The sequence below is a fragment of the Oncorhynchus masou genome, chromosome 3 (assembly GCF_036934945.1).
Source record: "Oncorhynchus masou masou isolate Uvic2021 chromosome 3, UVic_Omas_1.1, whole genome shotgun sequence".
NCBI lineage: Eukaryota > Metazoa > Chordata > Actinopteri > Salmoniformes > Salmonidae > Oncorhynchus > Oncorhynchus masou.
Window position 1 is genome coordinate 48,321,170 of NC_088214.1, and position 18,490 is coordinate 48,339,659.

Sequence of the window (18,490 nt, forward strand, 5' to 3'; positions counted from 1 at the left end):
AATAGAAGCTGAACGAGGAGAAAGCGCCGAAATGGAGGCCGGCGTAGGTGGCTAAACACGAGAAGTGACAAACCGATACATTTTCAATAAACTTTGAGGCGCTTATGATTCTCAAAAAGAGTATATCTGAGAAGAATCTAGTTATCCATAGCTAGATAACTCTGCATTGGATATTGTTGGTGAGTTTCTAAGCATCGCGTTGTTGTTGTAAAGACGACTTCCACCGGGCGCCATTTAATTACGTTGTCAAGTCAGGAACAAAACATCAATTTGAAGAGGAACGGATTGTGATGTCTATTTTCGTGTTAGACACAAACCTTGAAATAGCTTACTATCCATCCATACACCGTAAACTAATCCCTTAATAGTTTGGCAGCTAACTAACGTTTTTCTTTGTTATTCATATTGACCTACGTTAGCGTGTTAGCTAAGAATTAGCTAGCAAGCGTTAACGTTAGCTGGCTAGCCACCACCTCGTCCATTTCCAAGACTAGTAACGTTAATGGCTTGTTGACATCAATTTAACTAGTTGGCTAACTTTAGGCTTAGTTTCCCCCAAATAAAATACTATTGGGGTCTTGACTATTGCAGTTGGTCAACAACTTGTATAACAACCAAACCAGCCAGTGTAACTTCACGTTAACTTAGCTAATCAGCCGATCACTGGTTGCCAGGATCTACTGTGCGCTTGCTAGCATTAGCTGGTTAGCTAACTAGCATAGAAACCTCGTGTGCTGCTAGCTAGAAAACGTTACCGCGGCAAGAAATTCAGACTCTTAAAACTGAAACAGTAGCCAGCTAGCTTATACATTTAGCTAGCTGTCTTAGTAACCAATAGCTAACCAACCTTAGTTAACTACTGGTAGTTAGCTACATCTCTGACTCTGGACGTAATAACTTTTCGGGTAATTTTAGTTAGCTAATCAATTAGCCCAGAAGCAGATTCCAGTTGACGTTAGCTAGCGAGCTACCTCCCAACCATGCTGGCTTTGGACACATCGCAGTAAGCTATATTTTGGACCCGGGCTAGGGGTACAAATAAAGTTGTTTGAATAGTTGCATATGTTGCCCTCACAAGGTAGTTATGCTTGTCAATTAAACCGCTTTATCGCTTACTTTTGGACATACGTGGAAGTTGTCAATTATACAAATCCAACAAGGAACAATTGCACACCGAATCACTGCTTATTTCCTCACTAGTGTCCTGGTTATAATGGACTGTCCTTATGCACAAAATAAAGTGGATTTTATTATGGACACATGTTGGGAAAATGTTGATGTATTGAAAAGAAGGACATGAGACAATTTTGTCAACTAGCCTATTTGATATGAGTCATTTTGTGAAGTTTCTGAGCTTAACGTTTGATAAAGGGTATTACTGCCAGTGGGTTCTGTTTTTATTACCACATTATGTAAAATGTCTGTTCATTTGGTTATTTACATGTGAAAGTGTAATGAAATGTACTTTGATTAGCCTTGTGATACATTTTGTTTGTTCTTTAGGCAACTGTGTTCATTCATTGTCATGCCAAACACGTTTCATGCTAAACAGGTATGACATAACATGTATGACATTGATAAAGGAGTTGGCTACAGTGTGGGACCAGTGCATGTTGGAATATTCCCCAATTATTATAAGTGGTCCCACTCTGATCATAAACATATTAGTATCACTTCTAGTTGTAGGATATGTTTGTGTTTTGATGTTTCTGGTCATTTACCTTTATGTAAACCCAGCCTTATGCCTATGCTGTGGATAAAAGGCAGAAGGCAGCCGGGAGTGTTTTCTTTGGTGTCATTGAGATGTTTTCTGCAAATGTGTGTACAGTACTGAATGTTGTTGCTCTAGTAGGCCTATACATAGGCTAATTTGCCTAAATTGAGTTTGTGTGGAAAGTGGGGTGCTCAAAGCTCACTTAGGTACTGCTTACATGCGGCATACATCAGTGAAGTAGCGTAGACTGACTGTTGCATTCCTAGTTTGAATTGTGTTCATGGCAGGCTTGCTGTACACCTAGGTTCACCATAGGTTCAATATACAGATTAATAAGCTTGTTTACGATAGTATGACAGAACAACATTTAAATGTGACCTATAATTGATGCTTGCAAGATGGTATGACTGAAGCCATGTTTTTTTTGTTTGTTTCCAATCCCTCTTGTTATGAGAGACGGGCAACAAAAGTCTGGAAACCTGTTGCAACAACACCCCTTTTGACACTCATTTATTTAGACTTGCCCATATTTGCAAGCTCACCAAACTCATCTGAACTGATTTACATCAGTCACTGCTAGTCCAGGGTCAGATGTTTTTATTGACCTGAATAGTAGGCCTGTGAAGGTACCAGTATCGCAACATTTGTTTTTTTCCATGACAAAAGTGAAAACACGAAGCACACCAAACTCTTTGATTCTTTAAGAACCTGCTGTATGTGAAATATTGTGCTATAGCTTGGAAAATTAAATAAATGTGACTGGATGACAACATAATGTTTGTTTCCAACATTAGGCCTGATTTCCTAAATAAGTTCATATCTGCTTTGTTTGTTTTCTTGCCACGATACTAATTGGTATCATCCCGGCCCTAATAAATATGCCTACTTTAAGGTTGTTAGAATTTGGGGTTGGATCGGCTGATCCTAGATTTGTCTAAAACTCTGATCACTTCCCACTTGTGGTATATGTTCGCAGTTTCAGCTGTGCCTGTCCAGTCAGGGGAGGTGTCATGTCTTGTTTCTTGAAAAGACAGAACTCTGCAATTAGACAGCGTCTACTTATAAGTTGACTGTTCTGAAAATTGTGGATGTTGGTGGTGATAAAGCTTCTTGGTAGAGGAATGTTGCAAATTCCATGCCCAATCAGTTACATGGGCCGAAGCCGAATTTGTCATCTGTAGTTACAGTATAATTCATCTCCTAAATAATGGCTGCACAAACCTGTTAGACGTGATGAGATGGCTTTGATGCCCTTTCAAAATGGATTTAGTACGCTATATTTTGAAGAAGCACTGCCCAAGTGTTTTGTGAGAATATTGTGTTGTTTAGCATTTTCTCTGTACTCATGACACATTACTTTTCAACCAACCGATCAATTGCCTCTCACCTCCGCCCCCATCTTCCATCTCTTCCCAGGTTTAAAGGAGCAGCAGATTGACCATGGCGACGGACACCAGCTCCCCGCCACGGTTCTTCCACATGCCGCGGTTCCAGCACCAGGCACCACGGCAGCTCTTCTACAAGCGCCCCGACTTCGCCCAGCAGCAGGCCATGCAGCAGCTCACCTTTGATGGCAAGCGCATGCGTAAGGCTGTCAACCGCAAGACCATCGACTACAACCCCTCGGTCATTAGACACCTGGAGGTAATGGACGTGACCTGAAGCATCAGTTATTTTGTGACCAAACTTTTGAGTTCTCTTGTGACCCACTCAATGAACAACATTTTTCCAGCTACCAAAGTACAGGCGTGTTTCTAGAGAAACTGGACTTTGTGCACAGAGTAATGGCGCTGCATTGGATAGCAGCTCAGGGCTCAACATTAACATTTGTCCTATTTTCCAAGACAAGTAAAATAAAAATCATCCAAGAAATAAAATAAATACACAAATCACTATCAAACTATTTATTCTGATCAAAGGCCAACATTGGAATAATCTGTTTTTTTTTTATGTAGGCCTTTATGTACATAAAAAAAAGCCTGCATGTCAAAGAGTAGGTAGTATGCAGGTGATATTGGCTTACAGCGTCATGTCCAAACCGATGCTGACACGAGGGAGGCGACAGAAAATGTAGCCTAACTTTAATAAGACTTTTAATTACATAAATACACGCTGGTAATGTTTGACAAATATTATGAAAGATCGATTCCTACTACAACTTCTCTGACGCTCGTTGGATGTGGCAGGGCTGGCAAACTCACAAATTACAACCCAGCCAGAAGCTGCCCAGTGACGCGACCCAGACGAGCTGAATTCTTTCTATGCTTGCTTCGAGGCAAACATGAAACCGTGCATGAGAGCACCACCTGTTCCAGGGGACTAAGTGATCACGCTGTCCATAGCCGATGTGAGTAAGACCTTTAACCAGGTCGACATTCACAAGGCCGCAGGGCCAGACGGATTACCAGGACGCGTACTCTGCGCATGCGCTGACCAGCTGACAACTGTCTTCATTGATGTTTCTCTTCCTCAATAGTGTGCAGCAAATCTTACTATATGAAAAGCCAAAATGAGTATGACATCCTGGCATTTAAAGGACACTACATTTTCAAAATGTTCTAAAAGCTTAATTTTTGCCCATACCCAACATTACTTCTATGTAGAATGCAAGTACGGGTATTTAGACACGGCCAGTTTCTAATTTCCACACACAGACATGACAATGAACGTGGAGAGCTGTACTTGAGCACTCACTCCCACGTATGTACAGTGCATTCGGAAAGTATTCAGAGCCCTAGACCTTTTCCACTTTTTGTTACGTTACAGCCTTATTCTAAAATCGATTTGAAAGAATCCCCCTAACCAATTTTCACACAATACCCCATAATGACAAAGCAAAAACTGTTTTTGTAAAAAAAAAAAAAAAAAAATCTGCTAATTTATAATAACAATAAAAAGTATAATTTACATAGGTATTGAGGCCCTTTACTCAGTACTTTGTTGAAGCACCTTTGGCAGCGATTACAGCCTCGAGTCTTCTTTGCTATGACGCTACAGGCTTGGCACACCTGTATTTGGGGAGCTTCTCCCACTTCTCTGCAGATCCTCTCAAGCTCTGTCAGGTTGGATGGGGAGCGTTGCTGCACAGCTGTCTTCTGAAATGGTCGATCGGGTTCAAGTCTGGGCTCTGGCCTGGCCACTCAAGGACATTGAGCCTTGTCCCGAGCTACTCCTGCATTGTCTTGGCTGTGTGCTTAGGGTCGGTGTCCTGTTGGAAGGTGAACCATCGCCCCAGGCTGTGCTGAGTGCTCTGGAGCAGGTTTTCATCAAGGATCTCTCTGTAATTTGCTTTGTTCATCTTTCCCTCAAACCTGACTAGTCTCCCAGTCTCTGCCGCTGAAAAACATCCAAACAGCATGATGCTGCCACCACCATGCTTCACCGTAGGGATGGTGCCAGGTTTCCTCTAGACGTGTCACTTGGCATTCAGGCCAAAGTGTTCAATCTTGGTCTCATCAGACCATGATCTGAGAGTCCTATAGGTGCCCTTTGGAAAACTCCAAGCAGGTTGTCATATGCCTTCTACTGAGGGGCTTCCGTCTGGCCACTTTCCCATAAAGGCCTGATTTTTGGACTGCTGCAGAGATGGTTGTCCTTCTGGAAGGTTCTCCCATTTCCACAGAGAAACTCTGGAGCTCTGTCAGTGACCATTCGGTTCTTGGTCATCTCCCTGACGAAGGCCCTTCTCACCTGATTGCTCAGTTCGGCTGGGCGGCCAGCTCTAGGAAGAGTCTTGGTGGTTACAAACCTCATCTTTTTAAGAATGATAGATGCCCCTGTGTTCTTGGGGACCATCAATGCTGCAGACATTTTCCTTCCACAGATCTGTGCCAAGACACAATCATGTCTCGGAGATCTACCTTCGACATCCTGGCTCGGTTTTAAATGTAACCTTTATTTAACTAGGCAAGTCAGATGGGAACAAAGTCTTATTTTCAATGACGGCCTACCCTGACCCGGACGATGCTGAGCCAATTGTGTGCCGCCCTATGGGACTCCCAATCACAGCCAGATGCGATACAGCCTGGATTCGAACCAGGGATTGTACTGAAGCCTCTTGCACGGAGATGCAGTGCCTTAGACTGCTGCGCCTCTTGGGAGCCGCTTGCACCACTCAAATCATGTCCAATCAATTGACTTGACCACAGGTGGACTCCAAGTTGTAGAAACAGCTCAAGGACGATCAATGGAAACAGGATGCACCTGAGCTCAATTTTGAGTCTTATAGCAAAGGGTCTGAATACTTATGGAAAGTATTTCTATTTTTAATGCATTTGCAAAAATGTCTAAACCTGTTTTCGCTTTGTCATTATGCTGTGTTGTGTGTAGATTGAGGAAAATGTTTTATTTAATCCATTGTAGAATAAGGCTATAACAATGTGAAAAAAGTAAAGGGGACTGAATACTTTCCGATTGAACTGTATGTATTTGGCTAAAATGTGTTTAAATGCAAAGACCTTTGTCCATTTTTTTCATGGTTCCTTAAATGCTCTCTTTTTCTTGACTGCAGAATCGTTTGTGGCAGCGAGACCACAGAGATTTCCGTGCCATCCAACCAGATGCAGGATGCTACAATGATGTAAGTATGGACAGATACTAGGCTTATATGATTTACAGTTAAAACTGTGATTTTGACCTTCTGGTGTCTGTAATCTAAGAAGAAAATATGCTATCAATGAATCTGTGTCAGGGTGTTAGCAAGTCCTTGTTCCTGGCTAGATCTGATAAATGTTGTACCCATTTGTAGACAATATGCTGAAATGTGTGTGTTTTTCTCAGTCATCTCCCTTTATTCCTCTGGCTCTTGTAGCTGGTTCCTCCTGTGGGCATCTTGAGTAACCCCATGAATGCAGTTACCACAAAGTTTGTCCGAACTTCCACGAACAAAGTGAAGTGCCCTGTCTTTGTCATAAGGGTAAGTTTATTTTCCCTCTGAGACCATGTGAAGCCCATATTACAGGGGTGTCACTCAATTCCTGGAGGGCTGTGTGTCATCTGGTTTTTATTTCTGTTCATTTTATGTTCAATTAAGACAGAGACAACCAGGTGAAGGGAGTTCCTAACTAAACATTAGGCAGGTTTCCATAGACAGCAATGACGCAAAAAATATTGTGACGTGTGTAATGGAAACGGCAGCTATAGCAGAAATGTTCCTAAGATGGACAAAGTTCTTCTGATCAGCGGATGGATTTTATTTTGTTAAACTTTTTTTACTGCGACAAATGATGGAAACTGTGTTTAAAAAAAATAAATGATTGCCGAATAGTTTTGAAGGTATTTGAAGGTAGGCGTATCTATATAGCTCCAGTCCACATTTTAAATTAAATGCTGCTTGCTAAATCTATTTTTTTCCCCCAACTATAAAAATGTTTATTTGCTGGAGAAGGATTGTTCTGACTTTCAAGAATGCCTGAATATCTTCGCCTTGCTTTTCTGGTTGGCTGGATGCAAGTTTCCCCTCCGAATTAGGGCTGGGCTATAAGGTCTAAAAAGCTTTTATTACATTATTATTATTATTTCAATTCATGATATACATGTTCGGAGAAGTATTCAGTCGCCTTGCCTTTTTCCACATTTTGTTACGTCACATCCTTTTCTAAAATTGATTAATGTATATATTTTTTCATCAATCTACACACAATACCCATAATGACTAAGCAAGAACAGGTTTTTAGAAGAAAAAAAAATGATATCGTGTTTACATAAGTATTCAGACTCTTTACTCAGTACTGTGTTGAAGCACCTTTGGCAATGACTATAGCCTCGAATCTTCTTGGGTATGACGCTAAGAGCTTGTCACACTTATATTTGGGGAGATTCTCCCAACTCTTCTCTGCAGGTCCTCTCAAGCTTTGTCCGGTTGGATGGGATGTGTCTCTGCACAGCTATTTTCAGGTCTCTCCAGAGATGTTCGATCGGGTTCATGCTCTGGCTGGGCCACTCAAGAACATTCAAAGACTTGTGCCGAATCCACTCCTGTGTAGGGTCATTTTCCTGTTGGAAGGTCAACCTTCACTCCAGTCTGAAGTCCTGAAGAGGTTTTCACTCCGTTCATCTTTTCCTCGATCTTGACTAGTCTCCCAGTCCCTGACAATTAAAAAAAATCCCCACAGCGTGATGCTGCCACCACCATGCTTCACCGTAGTGATGGTGCTAGGTTTCTTCCAGGCGCGACACATGGCATTCAGATCAAAGAGTTCAATCTTGGTTTCATCAGACCAGAGAATCTTGTTTTTCATGGTCTGAGAGTCCTTCTGTTGCCTTTTGGCAAACTCCAAGCAGGCTGTCATGTGCCTTTTACTGAGGAGGGGCTTCTGTCTGGCCACTCTCCCATAAAGGCCTGATTGGTGGAGTGCTGCAGAGATGGTGGTCCTTCTGGAAGGTTCTCCCATCTCTACAGAGAAACACCATTTGAGGCCACTTTGTTCTTGGGGACCTTCAATGCTGCAGACATTTTTTGGTACCCTTCCCCAGATCTGTGCCTCGACACAAACCTGTCTCGGAGCGCTATGGACAATTCCTCTGACCTCCTCCTGGCCTGACATTCACTGTCAACTGTGGGATCTTACATAGACAGGTGTGTGCCTTTCCGCTAGTGAGTAGCCAGCTAATCCTTTATGTTTAAGGGTATCGTTACAAAGGTTAAGTTCTCCTCTTATTACATGTTGGGAAATACCTTAAATGCATTAGCGAGTTGAAACGGCTTGTTGTCAGAGAGGAAGAAGTGATCTTTCGTCCCTTTTTTAGTGAGTGGCAGGGGGAGGGGCTTGGTGTCTGTGCGAGGGGGGGAAAGTTGCACACAGCACAGATGGATCAAAGGAAACGAGACTAAAAAGAGAGAAGAAAAATACCTTGATTCTTGCGATACAAGCATTTGGAACATCGTGCTAAAACATACACCACCGTTTCAAAGTTGGGGGTCATTTAGAAATGTCCTTGTTTTTGAAGGAAAAGCAACATTTTTCCATTTAAAATAACATTACATTTCTCAGAAATACAGTGTGGACATTGTTAATGTTGTAAATGATTATTGTAGCTGGAAACTGCAGGTGTTTTAGTGAAATATCTACATAGGTGTACAGAGGCCCATTATCAGTAACCATCACTTCTGTGTTCCAATGGCACGTTGTTTTAGCTAATCCACGTTTATCATTTTGAAAGGCTAATTGATCATTAGAAAACCCTTTTGCAAATGTGTTAGCACAGCTGAAAACTGTTCTGATTAAAGAAGCAATAAAACTGTCCTTATTTAGACTAGTTGAGTATCTGGAGCATCAGCATTTGTGGGTTTGATTACAGGCTCAAAATGGCCAGAAACAAAGGATCTTTCTTCTGAAACTCGTCAGTCTATTTTTGTTCTGCGAATGGAAGGCTATTCCATGCGAGAAATTCCAGAGAAACTGAAGATCTTGTACAACGCTGTGTATTACTCCCTTCACAGAACAGCGCAAACGGTCTCTAACCAGAATAGAAAGAGGAGTGTGAGGCCCCGGTGCACAAGAGGACAAGTACATTAGAATGTCTAGTTTTAGAAACACACTCCTCACAAGTCATCAACTGGCAGCTTCATTAAGTAGTACCCGCAAAACACCAGTCTGAACGTCAACAGTGAAGAGGCGTATCTCAGACTGGCCAATAAAAAGAAAAAGATGGGCAAAAGAACACAGACACTGGACAGAGAAACTCTGCCTAGAAGGTCAGCATCCCGGAGTCGCCTCTTCAATGTTGACATTGATCCTGGTGTTTTGCGGATACTATTTAATGAAGCTGCTAGTTGAGGACTTGTGAGGCGTCTGTTTCTCAAACTAGACACTCTAATGTACTTGTCGCCTGTCTCAGTTGTGTCCCAGGAAGGGCAAGTTACACCATGGCACGGACCGTGGCGATACGTTGGCACATGAGAATTATTAGAATATGGCAAATATTAGTACATTCTTGCATTGTATCCATGCTGACTTTTGTGGGCTACCTGAGACATGAAACAGTTAGGTGGGAGGGCAGTCACTAATGCACAATTTTGGAAACACTTCAACCACCACATTTTTATTCGACAAGGTTTTAGCTGACTTTTTTTGTCATTACGTCCAGCTGTTTTTATCGACAACAGTTCAATGGAAATGCAACGTAGCAGCCATTTGTTGCATCTATTTTCTATGCAAACTTTTTAAATGTCGACAAAAATCATTGGATTAGTTTATGGAAACATAGCTCTTGCACTTAGTTGATCAATCAAGTACAAGGGATAAGCCAAAAGCCACACACTTGGCCCACCAGGAAATTAGTTTTCTGCAGAATATAAATGGGCACTTCAGAATGTGAATACTAAGTTCAGTCTCTCTTCCTTTTCTTGCCTATTTTTTGTTCCCTTCCCCTTTAATTGCTGAAACTATTCCTCCATGTCTCCTCCATCCCTCTCCCTCGTTCATAGTGGACTCCTGAGGGGAGGCGTCTTGTCACAGGAGCCTCCAGTGGGGAGTTCACCTTGTGGAACGGACTCACCTTCAACTTTGAGACCATCTTACAGGTGAACATTGAATCCTCCCCCTTGCAACACTTTACAATTAACTTAACCTTAATGTCAGCTGTATATCCACTGTCTTCTAAAAATGTGTCTCCAGCCCTGTGTTTTTGGTCCTAGTGCTCTCTCTGACTACGTCTCTCTCTGCTCCCCTCAGGCCCATGACAGCCCTGTGCGGGCCATGACCTGGTCTCACAACGACATGTGGATGCTGACGGCTGACCACGGCGGCTACGTCAAGTACTGGCAGTCCAACATGAACAACGTCAAGATGTTCCAGGCTCACAAGGAGGCGATTAGAGAGGCCAGGTCTATACACAATCTACCATTTTCTGTAGTTAACCCCAGCCTATTACTGTTGTTATTGCTGTTTCCCCTGAAAATGATTGATAAATGTACGTCTGTGCTGTCGCAACACTGCACTGATCTTTTCTTATTGCCATCATCATTGCCTGTGGCTCACGATGAGTTGTGTATCTTGATTTTTTCTATACATAACTACTATGTACAGAAAAGGTTGATTTTCACGGTGTTGTTAAATAAAGTGTTGATCTATATCTATATTCAGAAGGTATTGGCGCACGTTAAAAGACTACTGGTTTACATAGATGAGCCCAGGGGGACAGACTAATACCGAATAAAGTGGAGAGGTTGCACTTGACGTTGCTGCATAGGGAGTTTTGAATGTGGTGCACTTCCACAAGGGGACAGCATTATCCCTCTTATGGACACACATAGGGTCTCTCCATACACACACTTTACCGCAGTCCCTCTTATGGACACACATAGGGTCTCTCCATACACACACTTTACCGCAGTCCCATGGTTGGTTTGAAGTTTTTTGAGATGTAGGCAAATGCATATCTACAATTCCCACCTTTTTGAATCCACCAATATTGCCACTCCCATGTTGTCTCCCATTTAATTTATCCCAGTAACAAAACCCACATCCACAAGTGACCCCATAGCTTCTTGAATAAAGACTTTATTTCTGTTGAACACGCAACCAAATTTCCTCTGGGGTTAGAGCAGTTGGCTATCACCCTTCACTTATAATTCCTATGCTACCCACAAGGTCGCTTCGACCACCCACCTTCCCACCACCCCAATAACCCTGGTATATTCTAAAGTTAAAGATGCACTATGCAGAAATCGCTCTTTCGTTGCTAAAATTCGAACAGGTCGCCTAATTGTCAGGTTGTGACAAAACAAGCAAGTATAGTGTAGAGAATCATTGTACCATCTAAACCGCTGTGAAATATTGCATTTTCAGCTGTTTGAAGCTTGTGTACAGAACCGAAAGTAAAAGATGCAAAAACAAAACTTAAGAACGGGAAGTATAGAAATAGTGCACATAGAACAAATATACAGCTTCTTAGACTTGCTTTCAATGAGTGATTGATCTATGACACACTTTTCTCTGTGCATTTGGTTGGGTCAGCCAAAAAGTTACATATTGCAGCTCTAAGATCTACATTGAATGGGGCAGTGGAGTTAGAGGGATTTATTGAATAAAACGTTGCCATTGTGTATATTTCTACCTTTGGTGGTGGTTGCCTTCATGGAGCTTTACGAAAATATTCAATAAAGATCATGAATAGGGTTTTATGCTGGGTTTATCTCTGACCTAAAACAACTTAAAGCTTCACCTTTTGAATACATCATTTCTCAATGCCACAACTTATTTTCTTTGACTGTTAATGTTTGTGAGACACTTTTACTGTCTTGTTGTTAATGTTTTTAACGTGCATTGAATCTCCAGGACCAATTGAAAATAAAGCGTCTCAGGGCTGTGGCCATAGCCCTGAGAAAATTGTAACCGGAGGATAAGGGCACTGCCATCATACAAGCATTGATGGCTATGCTCAAACTGAAGATTGCAATTAGGGAACTAGTCAATACGTTCCTCAGGTGTCTGTTTTGTCAGGTGTAGGCTGTCTTTGCTGTTGGTATGAGTCAAGTTCGGGCCTATAGGCTGGGTGGTCAGGGGGGCTCTAGTATGTTAGTTCATCACCATGTTACAACTGTTGCTCCAACTACAGATGGAGCCATATTATCTGATTGACTAACAGGAATGCACTACCTCATGACGCTGTAAAAATAAATCAGTTTGTCTGTTTTCAGACCTAGGCCTAAGCAAATCTGGAAGTAATATGGTGCCACTGCTTATCATTTCCATCATTTTGTAAAGTGTATTTTGCTTGATCCACAAAACAGACCACCTGGGACATATCTCTACAGAAGTTCAGTTGGTCAAATACTACTGCTCTATAATCTCACACTAGACATCCGAGTTACATTTTCCCCTAGCTTCTACTTGTTTGTGTGCACAAATCTGATTAGTTCATGCATTATGGCCTTTTCACAAGGTCTAGTGGAGGGCAAGGCGGAGCTTTCGCCATATTGGCTTCACTTTTTAGATCACCTCCGTCTGTAAACACTGAAGGGAATAGAGGTGGGTAGGACTGAAGGGAATAGAGGTGGGTAGGACCGCAATGGGACTAAGAGTTGTTGAAGATCATGAATCACTTGCAGATATTGTGCATGTTGATAAGAAGGGCAGGTTTAGATTTAATTTTGAATTTCAACAGAACTTCGATTTTTAGCTGGCTTGCTTACTGTTGCTTTAGTGTAAGGCCAAGACAAATGCACTTATTGTAGGTATTGGTAATTTGTGGTGGAGTATAGATGGTAATGCTTGTGCAAACTGAGAAAGATTCATTGAACTTGGGTTTACGTCTAGTGTGAAGCTTGCTTTTGGGTTACAGTTTAGACCTGATTGGGTTTTTTCATTTTTATTGTTATACATATGTATGTGGACACCTGCTCATCGAACATCTCATTCCAAAATCTAGCATTAATATGGAGTTCCCCCTTTGCTGCTATAACAGCCTCCACTCTTCTGGGAAGGCTTTCCACGAGATGTTGGAACATTGCTGCGGGGACCGACATCCATTCAGCCACAAGAGCATTAATGAGGTCGGGCACTGAAGTTGGGCGATTAGGCCTGGCTCTCAGTCGGCATTCCAGTTCATCCCAAAGGTGTTTGATGGGGATGGGGTCAGGGCTCTGTGCAGGCCAGTCAAGTTCTTCCACACCGATCTCAACAAACCATTTCTGTATGGACCTTGCTTTGTGCACGAGGGCATTGTCATGCTGAAGCGGGAAAGGGCCATCCCCCAAACTGTTGCCACAAAGTTGGAAGCACAAAATTGTCTAGAATGTCATTGTATGCTGTAGCTTTAAGATTTCCCTTCACTGGAACTAAGGAACCATGAAAAACAGCCCCAGACCATTATTCTTCCTCCACCAAACTTTACAGTTGGCACTATGCATTGGGGAAGGTAGCGTTCTCCTGGCATCTGCCAAACCCAGATTCGTCCGTCGGACTGCCAGATGGCGAAGCGTGATTATCACTCCAGAGAAGGCGTTTCCAAGGCTCCAAAGTCCATTAGCGGCAAGCTTTTACACCTCTCCAGCCGACCCTTGGCAATGCGCATGGTGCTCTTAGGCTTGTGTGCGGCTGCTCTGCCATGGAAACCCATTTCATGAAGTTCTCGTTGAGCAGTTCTTGTGCAGACGTTGGTTCCAGAGGCCGTTTGGAAGTCGGTAGTGAGTGTTGCAACCGAGGACAGAAGATTTTTACGCGCTTCAGCGCTTGGCTTTCCTGTTCTGTGAGCTTGTGTGGTCTACCACTTTGCGGCTGATCCGTTGTTGCTCCTAGACGTTTCCACTTCACAATAACAGCACTTACAGTTGACCGGGACAGCTCTCGTAGGGCAGAAATATGATGAACTGACTTGTTGGAAGGGTGGCATCTTATGACGGTGCCACGTTAAGTCACTGAGCTCTTAATTAAGGCCATTCTACTGCCAATGTTTGTCTATGGAAATTGCATGGCTGTGTGCTCGATTTTATACACCAGTCAGCCACGAGAGTGGCTGAAATAGCCAAATCCACTCTTTTGAAGGGGTGTCCACATACTTTTGTGTATATATAGTGTAGGTGTTTCATTTTGGATAGGTACGTTCTTGTGTTATTGACTCAGCGTGTTAGTTGTGGGGAAAGACTGTTGAATGAAATAGTATTTGGCTTGAGTTTGCATTACTGGTCCGGCCAAGTTTTGTGAATTTTGTTAAATGCCACTGCACAGCTTGATGGGAGAGGCTGCTGTTGTGCCCAGGAGATGCCCCCCTAAGTGGTTGTACTGTACTAAGTTGTACTAGGATTTGACCCTATTGTAAACCCTGGGAGCCCAACTGTGTCTTCCTGCATTGTTGATTCTCTTCCTGCCTCACTCTGTCTTCAGTTTCTCTCCTACGGATAATAAATTTGCCACTTGCTCTGATGACGGAACCGTACGCATCTGGGACTTTCTACGCTGTCACGAGGAGAGAATTCTCAGAGGTATGTTTTCTGTTGAATACACATACAGCTGTACCTAATTGATACACGTCACTGAACACTGACACACCCCCCCTCCGAAAAGATACTCCTGCAGACACTTTTCAGTGACTTGTACCTTTACTGTAATCATAAGTCTGAACCATCCATGAACACAAACCTTGGTGATTGTATAGGTAGGCCTAGACCAACACCAACTAGGCACGTTGCATGAGCATTGACTTTTAATGGCATTACTTGTATTTTATATAATATAGCTATAAAGGCTAAAGCTAGTTCAATTTCCAAACTTATATGACGTACGTAATGAATGTTACGTTGTGAAGTTGGTTAGTAACAGTTATTCCAATAGTTATTGAATGAATGAAATACTTTGGGCTCTGCAGTACAGAAGCATTGACGCTTAGCATGCTATCATTAGCATATTTATTTAATGTTTATTATTTTTGATGCACCATACTTACGGCGTTAGATAAGCTGCAGTTACAGTTCACACCACTATCTGCAGTAAATAACAGCGGCTTCTTTTTATCTAGCTAGCTAGACATGTTAGACGGATGCCTGAGTTTGCCATTAATCAGTTTTAAGCAGCGTACTACTGACTTAATGTCTATATTACCTAAAAAGTTATTGTTTGTTTTTATTTTGTTGTACAGTAGTGGTCATCTAGGGAAAAGCATAACTGATCATCTTTGGTCTCAATACTGCTTATGTTGCGCGGTCATCTCCTTTTAATATCAGAATTACAAAATGATTCACTGTTTTAAAATGGAAGTTCATATTTTGCACCTTAATGTTAGATGGTTTCTTAATGTTTTCCTTAATATTTCTTCATGTTTAATGGTTCTTCCCCTTAAGTAGTCTATGGGCCAGGAGAAACTGTAATCCATGGTTAATTTTTAACAGCTACCACAAACTTGAGCTACCTTTTGCCACAGTCAGCTAAAAATCAATGGGAGTAATGGGGCAAGTCGCACCCGTTAAAAAGGGAATTGCCAAATAGCTTAATAATTTGATGTTACTTTAAGGTGATTTGAAAAAATTTCCCCCCGGGAACCGCATGTAACCACTCCCATTTACATTTTTAGATAACGATGGCTGAAGTTTGTAGTTGCTGTTTACATTTTGTACTGGTCCATCAACTACTTTCATGAGCAACTATCTTACATGAAGTTGTACAATACTGAACTTCCCCTTTATTGTTCATCTTTCAACACCATTTCATGCACTAATACAGTGCATTCGGAAAGTATTCAGGCTCCTTGACTTTTTCCACATTTTGTTACGCTGCAGCCTTATTCTAAAATGGATTCAATATTTTTTCCCAACAATCTCCACATAATACCCCATAATAACAAAGCGAAAATAGGTTTTTAGAAATGTTTGCAAATTTATAAAAATAAACAGACCTTACATAAGTATTCAGACCCTTTGCTATAAGACTTGAAATTGAGCTCAGGTGCATTTTGTTTCCATTGATCATCCTTGGGATGTTTCTACAACTTCATTGGAAGTACCACCTGTGGTAAATTAAATTCATTGGACGTGTTTTGGAAAGGCACACACCTGTCTATATAAAGTCCCACAGTTGACAGTGCATGTCAGATCAAAAACCAAGCCATGAGGTCGAAGGAATTGTCCGTAGAGCTCCGAGACGGGATTGTGTCGAGGCACAGGTCTGGGGAAGGATACCAAAAAATGTCTCCAGCATTGAAGTTCCCTAAGAACACAGTGGCCTTCATCATTCATTAAATGGAAGAAGTTTGGAACCACCAAGACTTCCAAGAGCCGCCCGGTCAAACTGCGCAATCTGGGGAGAATGCCCTTTCGTGGTCAAGGGGGGTGACCAAGAACCACCGATGGTCACTCCGACAGAGCTCTTGAGTTCCTCTGTGGAGATTGGGAGAAACTTCTAGAAGGACAACCATCTCTGCAGCACTCCAACAATCAGGCCTTTATGGTAGCGTAGCTAGACAGAAGCCACTCCTCAGTAAAAGGCACATGACAGCCCGCTTGGAGTTTGCCAAACAAGATTCTCTGGTTTGATGAAACCAAGATTGAACTCTTTGGCATCAATGCCAAACGTCACTTCTGGAAGAGACCTGGCATTATCCCTAAGGTGAAGCATGGTGGTGGCAGTATCTTGTTGTGGGGATGTTTTTCAGCAGCAGGGACTGGGAGACTAGTCAGGATTGAGGGAAAGTGGAACAGAGCAAACTACAGAGATCCTTAATGAAAACCTGCTCCAGAGCGTCCAGGACCTCGGACTGGGGCAAAGGTTCACCTTCTAACTATACAATGACCGTAAGCACACAGCCAAGACAACGCAGGAGTGGCTTCCGGGACAAGTCTTAATGTCCTTGAGTGGCCCGGACTTGAACCCAATCGAACATCTCTGGAGAGATCTAAATATAGCTGTGCAGCGACGCTCCCTATCCAACCTGATCTGCAGCGAAAAATGGGAGAAGCTTGTACCGTCATACCTCAGAAGATTCAAGGCTGTAATCACTGCCAAAAGGTGATTCAACACAGTACTGAGTAAAAGGTCTGAATACTTATGTAAATGTGATATTTCAGTTTTTTATTTTGTATAAATTTGCAAACATTTCTTGAGACCTGTGTTTGCATTGTCATTATTGTGTGTAGATTGATGAGCGGGAAAAACAACATTTAATGCAGTTTAGAATAAGGCTGTATCATAACATGTGGAAAATACTTTCCGAATGCATGTAGGCTGAGCAGGATCTATTAGCATACTATATCCACAGGAACTGGTTTCAGTGTCCCATCATAAGAGTACATGCTCTGGTGTGTTTTCTGTCGTGTGTCAGGATCACGATGGTTCAGCATGATTCACAGTCACATCAAGTCTTTGTTGCAGAAACACCCTAGTCAGGAAAAAACATTCCTCCTTGATAACATGCGTTGCTTTCTTTTAATAATTGCTGGGAAGGGATAGCCTTGTTGCTGGTCTCTGTTCAGCTATTACATTCCACTCTGTGTAGTTTGTCTTTGGCACATGACACAGAGTACAAGGAGTGAGTGGAATGTTAGACAGATACTCAGACTAGCGAAGGGATTGGTGGTAATTCATTGTAGTGCATGTTTGCATCCTTGTGCGAATTGAATAAAATGCTTTCAGCCAAGTATGAATAAAGCAAACATCTTGATTTAGTATTATGCTAATATGTTCACAGTTGCAGTCTGACAATTTGTGTACGTTAACTATTCACAGGCCATGCAGAAAGTTTAGGCCTAATCTGCAATTGGCTTTATTCACAGATTCTGTACCGTGTGTGCAAGTTTACTTGTCGTCCGACTTTGGTTCTGCTTGCTTTATATATTTTGTAACAAAATCATTTTTACTGTGCTCATTGAAGAATAATGCATAAATTATCACTTAGCCTACTTGAAAACAGTTAGTCTTGCTTTTGTTTTTTTAGCCTTTCAATAAACTAAACTTTTCTGTGCTCATTGAAGAATAAATGCAGAGTTTTACTTTTACTTAACAAGAATAAATGCAGAGATTTACTTTTACTTAACAAGAATAAATGCAGAGTTTTACTTAACAAGTTTGCCGTTTCTTTTTCCTCTAGACACCCTGAAATTCTGAATATAACCTAATGCATTACCGTTGGTTGACAACGGTTGTTTTGATTTCTGGGTATTGAGAAGCCTTGTGTACCATAACTAGAGATACACTCAAAGATTTGTGCAAATCTTGAGTGAATTGACTTTTAGTTTATATACACTAAGCAAAAAAAGAAACGTCCTCTCTCTGTCAACTGCGTTTATTTTCAGCAAACTTAAAATGTGTAAATATTTGTATGAACATAAGATTCAACAACTGAGAC

General features: G+C 41.9%; 1 protein-coding gene across 1 annotated transcript in view; it reads left to right on the forward strand.

Annotated features, from left to right (window-relative positions):
• wdr33 (WD repeat domain 33) overlaps positions 1 to 18,490 on the forward strand; it is a 41,228-nt gene continuing 22,738 nt past the window's right edge. The window contains 7 exon segments of the mRNA XM_064943077.1: positions 1 to 179; positions 3,131 to 3,358; positions 6,225 to 6,293; positions 6,525 to 6,629; positions 10,143 to 10,238; positions 10,390 to 10,541; positions 14,542 to 14,639. Coding sequence (XP_064799149.1) covers positions 3,155 to 3,358; positions 6,225 to 6,293; positions 6,525 to 6,629; positions 10,143 to 10,238; positions 10,390 to 10,541; positions 14,542 to 14,639 — 724 coding nt within the window. The 5' untranslated portion in view covers positions 1 to 179; positions 3,131 to 3,154.